Source organism: Oratosquilla oratoria, chromosome 2 (assembly GCF_046742065.1).
Source record: "Oratosquilla oratoria isolate Oo_2021 chromosome 2, ASM4674206v1, whole genome shotgun sequence".
In the NCBI taxonomy this organism is placed as follows: Eukaryota; Metazoa; Arthropoda; class Malacostraca; order Stomatopoda; family Squillidae; genus Oratosquilla; species Oratosquilla oratoria.
Genome location: NC_134778.1, coordinates 73,692,151 through 73,697,150, shown reverse-complemented (window position 1 = coordinate 73,697,150; position 5,000 = coordinate 73,692,151). Strand labels below are relative to the sequence as shown.

At 41.3% G+C, this 5,000-nt stretch overlaps 1 protein-coding gene across 4 annotated transcripts in view; it reads right to left on the bottom strand.

Moving 5' to 3' along the window:
• The window catches only part of LOC143040050 (uncharacterized), a 35,072-nt gene that overhangs the window by 11,629 nt on the left and 18,443 nt on the right, over nucleotides 1-5,000 (bottom strand). For all 4 annotated transcript variants that reach the window (XM_076210689.1, XM_076210672.1, XM_076210662.1 and 1 more), the window contains exons 2-4: nucleotides 1,703-1,825; nucleotides 654-773; nucleotides 284-436 (exon numbers count right to left, since the gene is read on the bottom strand). In XM_076210689.1, coding sequence (XP_076066804.1) covers nucleotides 284-436; nucleotides 654-773; nucleotides 1,703-1,786 — 357 coding nt within the window. In that variant the 5' untranslated portion in view covers nucleotides 1,787-1,825. The remainder of the gene's footprint in view (nucleotides 1-283; nucleotides 437-653; nucleotides 774-1,702; nucleotides 1,826-5,000) is intronic.

Below are 5,000 nucleotides of genomic sequence, written 5' to 3'. Positions count from 1 at the left end.
GATAATAACAATGATAATGATGATAACAACCATCGCGAACATTTGATCCCGGGCCCCTAAGATCACGAGTACCGTCTGTTACCAATTTGTCAATCAGAGTATCTAAAAGAGCTGTAACCAGGGATTGTGAGTGATTGAAATCTACCATCTCTCGTTCTACACAGCTCATGATGCCACCAGTTCGACATAGTAACATTTGAACGGAGCTCTTATTAGCTTCGTCTTTGTAACTATTATGGAACAAATCACTAATTGCAGTGAGTAATCAAATATATGATCTTACCCTAACGATGACGTGGATGGGGGAACCGAAGAGGAAGACGGGTCTGGACCAGTCTAAATCTGGCAGAGACCTGAGCAGAGACGCAAGTTCGTTGTCGCTTGCATACGTCGACTCCTCCTCGAGGTAGTACAGGAAAAGACTCTCCACACCATCCTAAAGGGTGAGGAAAGGTCGCTTTTGAGAGACTGTTCTAGTAGCACGAGAATGTGTCAAAGGACACCAGCTGCAAAGGTTTTTGAATTTAACTGATTTGATCAAAGCCTTTGACAATGTACCCCGTGTCCCGTCTTTACCCCTTTTCAGCAATGGCACTTTTGACACTTTTGGACTGTGCCAGATTTTATTCAACTGAAGGAGTTGATTTACTTACCCATGTGACGGTTGGCGTGATGGCCAAGAAGGATTTGATGGGGAAGTCACTGGCCACGAGCACCTTGCTCTCCGGACTATCGAAATTGCAGCGGATGTTGAAGTCGATGTACCCATGCGCCTGGACCAAGAGAATGCAAACGATGCATAGCTGGTCAAGTTAAACTAGGTGAGATTGGATTAAATTAGGTCAAGTTAGGGATGGTTAGACTAGGTTAGGTTAAGCTGGTGATCGAAATCAGTTACTGTAGCCATTGATGACTAAAACATTGAGTTGTTTTATTGTGAAAAAATTTTCAATCTGAAGATGTCTCATGAACCCGTTGGATAAAGTCTCGAATAATCCCGAACGTTATAAAACTGGCCCAGCCTCCCCACTCCCCTCCCCTCAACGAAATTTCTATGTGTAATCGAGAATAAATTGGAAATCTTATATGTCGAGGACGTGTTTAATAGTGGTGTAATACTCGGTATGTCAAGTGTTTCAAGAACTGGAATAATATGCAATCATGAGTATTCCTCTATGCACATGAAACCTTTTTAAGGCTTATTGTAGATTCGGGGCCGATCTTTGAATTTACGTATGGGGAAGTCAATGTACCCAACCACCCCTCCATCTGCCCCAAATTATATTTCTGGCCACACCGCCTCGTTGTGTCTATATTCTATGTGTCATTAATATTTTCAAAGACGGATAGGTTAGGTCAGTGCAGTAGTTCTGAATTCGAGGAAGGGATCTTATGAGAAAAAATATATATATAATAACTCGTGTAGGCAACAGAGCGTTCAGTATTCATTGCTTTACCTTTTCTTGAAGATGACAACTTATCAAAGATAGTCCTCTTTATTGTCAACTTTCAAAATTCTGAAATATCAAATATTTGGAACGAAAATACCTTTCGAACATAAACCAGAATATTTAGAAATATTTCTAGCATCCTGGAATTTTCTAAACATCAGAACTTCCTGTTCCGCATTTTGGAGATTCTCGAACTAGATTCGTTTCCAATAGAGAAAACTATCTGTACGATGAAGCCTTTGTATTATTACCACGAGGGACTCCGGCAGTTGTTTTTTGAGAGCTTCTTTCAGAGGTAGTAGTCCCTCGGCGTGAACCTCCGTTAGGCCAAACATTGCCGTCGACTTCCTCTGCTGCCCGTTGCTACGAAGAACCTACAAATACAACACGGTGAAGGTAAATTACTGTGGAATAGCTTCTATTGGCAAATAGATACATTCATAGATCAAGATACAACATAAAACACATACATATTCATGGTCAAATATTAGGGGAATAGGATCACCTGAAGAACTGTCACCCCAGAACGTCCACCTCAAGAATCATCATCCCAGGATAGCCCACTTGAAGAAATATCACCCCCAACTAACAACTGAAGAATCGTCACCCCAGTTAGGTTAGGTAAGGTTAGATTAAGTTAAGTCAGGTTAGGTTAGGTTAGGTTAGGTTAGGCAAGGTTAAGTTAGATTAGGTTAAGTTAGGTTAGGTTAGTTTAGCTAAGGTTAGGTTAGATTAAATTAGGGTAGGTTACGTTAAGTTAGGTTAGGTTAGGTTAGGTTTGGTTAGGTTAAATTAGGTTAGTTTTATTTAGGTTAGGATAGGTTAGGTTTGGAATCGTTACCCGAGGATAGCCCACCTGAAGAATTGTCACCTAAGAATAGCACACTTGAAGAATTATCACCCTGTCGAATTCTGGGGTGACAATTCTTTAGGTGATCGTCATTAAACTAATTATTATGATTAAAAATATTTGGGTCAAAGGTGGAGTACCCCCGGGGGTCACCTGAGCACCGCTATGGTACCTCTTTTGAAAAACACCACTTCTGAATTGTTGTACTTCCCTTATTCGTATAGATACCAATATATTCAGCTTCTCATGGGTTCTTGTACATTTCCTTATTGACAGCAAGTCATAAGATACATAGATCAACACGAGGTCCCTGCGTTTGCGAATCCCTAGGACAGGCCCCAACGTGTCCAGGAGGCCCCTGAGCACTGGACTGTGAAGCATCGACCTTGGTTACAATGATGCGCTAGTTATACGAGATTGAGTCTATTCTCTCCCTCGGGCTTGGAAGGTTGTCCCGTTAAGCATACTAATGAAGGAGCAAGGGGCGTCGGTTGACAGGGTACATGGAGATAAAGCAACACTGAGGATCGTTCCAAAGTCGTCAATCGGATGCAGACCTGACCCGGCCAGGCAGTTTCAGCAAGCGATGTTATTTAGCGTGACGCCGTATTTAATGGATGAAACAAAAAGGGGAAAATATTCAGGGATATAGAAAAAAATAAATTTGTAAATGAGAGGAGCAGGTTTTCATTGGCACATGTATTAAAAACGACAGCATTTCTTCTTAGTGTTAGAAATTTTTCTAATGATTAGTTTTCCTCTAACTGGGTGAGTGTAAATTGGATTTCCATATTCTCCCATTTATTTATCAACGTTTCGTCTATAGATATCTTCAGGATTTTACTATAATGAGAGGACAATGAATAATTACAAATAAACAGATAACTACAAATTATAAAACAATACATGAGAGTATTATACATGAAGGTTGGTACTTACATCTAAAAATATGTATGGAAAAATTGACAAAGTACACACTATTTATATGCGTTCCTTGCTAAGATGCGGTGAGAACGCCTAAGGAGGGGAGGGTACGACGCAGGGGAGTATGGAGGGAGGGACGAGAGGTGATGAAGTGTTGGTGCAGGAGATGGTGGGAGGAAGAGGAGGAGGGGGAGTAGGGGGATCTATGGTAAAATGAAGGTGCAGGAGGAGGTGGAGGAGGAGAAGGAGGAGGAGGAGGAAGGTGGCGATGATGATTTTTTATTTAGTGCGAGCTATGGTGGAGCCCGCCGATTGTCTGGGTGGCTATGGGACGCTACCCAGGGGCGTTGACTTCCTCGTGTGGTGGAGCAGCTCGCATCACCCTCAGCAGCGTGCTCAAGTGCCGTTACACTGTCCGGAGGAGTTTCGCTGCTCTTGTTACCTCGCTGATATCAGGTTAGGCCTCCCCGATCTGTAAGACAGACCGTCCCGCAGCTCGGGGAGTCCCAACCTGACATCAGCGAGGTTACAAGGTGGCGAACAAGGTTTCCTTAACCCATTCAACTCCGATGACAAGATGTCTTGTCATTTGGTCAAATAAAACAAAAAATCATAAAACACCAAAATGTTTGATCAAACACCAGAAAAATATGACGTCAGTCCTCGCTTCGCTCGCAGCGAAGCGAGGACTGACGTCATATTTTTCTGGTGTTTGATCAAACATTTTGGTGTTTTATGATTTTTTGTTTTATTTGACCAAATGACAAGACATCTTGTCATCGGAGTTGAATGGGTTAAACTTGGCCCGTGAAGTTATAGGTGAATTAAACAATGGTATGCTAGGTGTCATGTTAGATTGAATGTTCATGCCCGAAACTCTGCCTCTGATGTAAATTGTCTCAAACACTTGTAGCCGTCTAGGGTCCTCACTGTAACTAAGTTACCCCTACTAAGTTCTTGGTTGTGTTATTGTCAGTGGTGTTGTTTGATGGCTCCTTCTTGGTGATGCATTGTCAAACGTCTGCTGAGGCTGCACCTAGTGTGGCCAATGTAGATGTTATCACGAGGCGTGCAGTCCTTAGTGGAACATGAATATTCATATACAACAAACACATAAATAAATAAATTAAATTAAATTAAACCAAATTAAACAAGCATCATCACGATTTAAGGAAACGAAAAACTATTCAGCCAGATTTTGCAAATCCCATTTCGAAATTGAGTAACAAAGATGAAGGATGTCGATAGGAGACATTTCGGTCCATAACGAGGACGGGTACAAAAAAAAAAATAATAATAAAGTAAATGAATAAATAAAAATTAATTGAACAAAACAAGCAAATAAAACAAGGAAATATATTGATCAACTGACAGACGATCCAACAATACAAGCAGCATGTTGCTTTCGACCTGCCTGGTTTTCAACATATATGACGCATGCGACTTTCAACCGGGAGACATTTTGCCTTTGACAAAGCAACATTGTTGCTTCAAGAACCATGCGACAAGTCAGATTAGATTCCATGTGGATTGCCACATAACTGTTTTCATTGATTAAAAGAAAAAAGAAACTTAAAAAACATATAAAATAGTACTAGACTACCAAATGCAAGCGCACGAGCATACACATGTAGGTTTCACATATTCACACACACACACAAACACACACAAACACACACACACACACACACACACACACACACACACACACACACACACATACAAACACAAACGAACGCACGGGCACACACATGTACACATATTCACACACACGC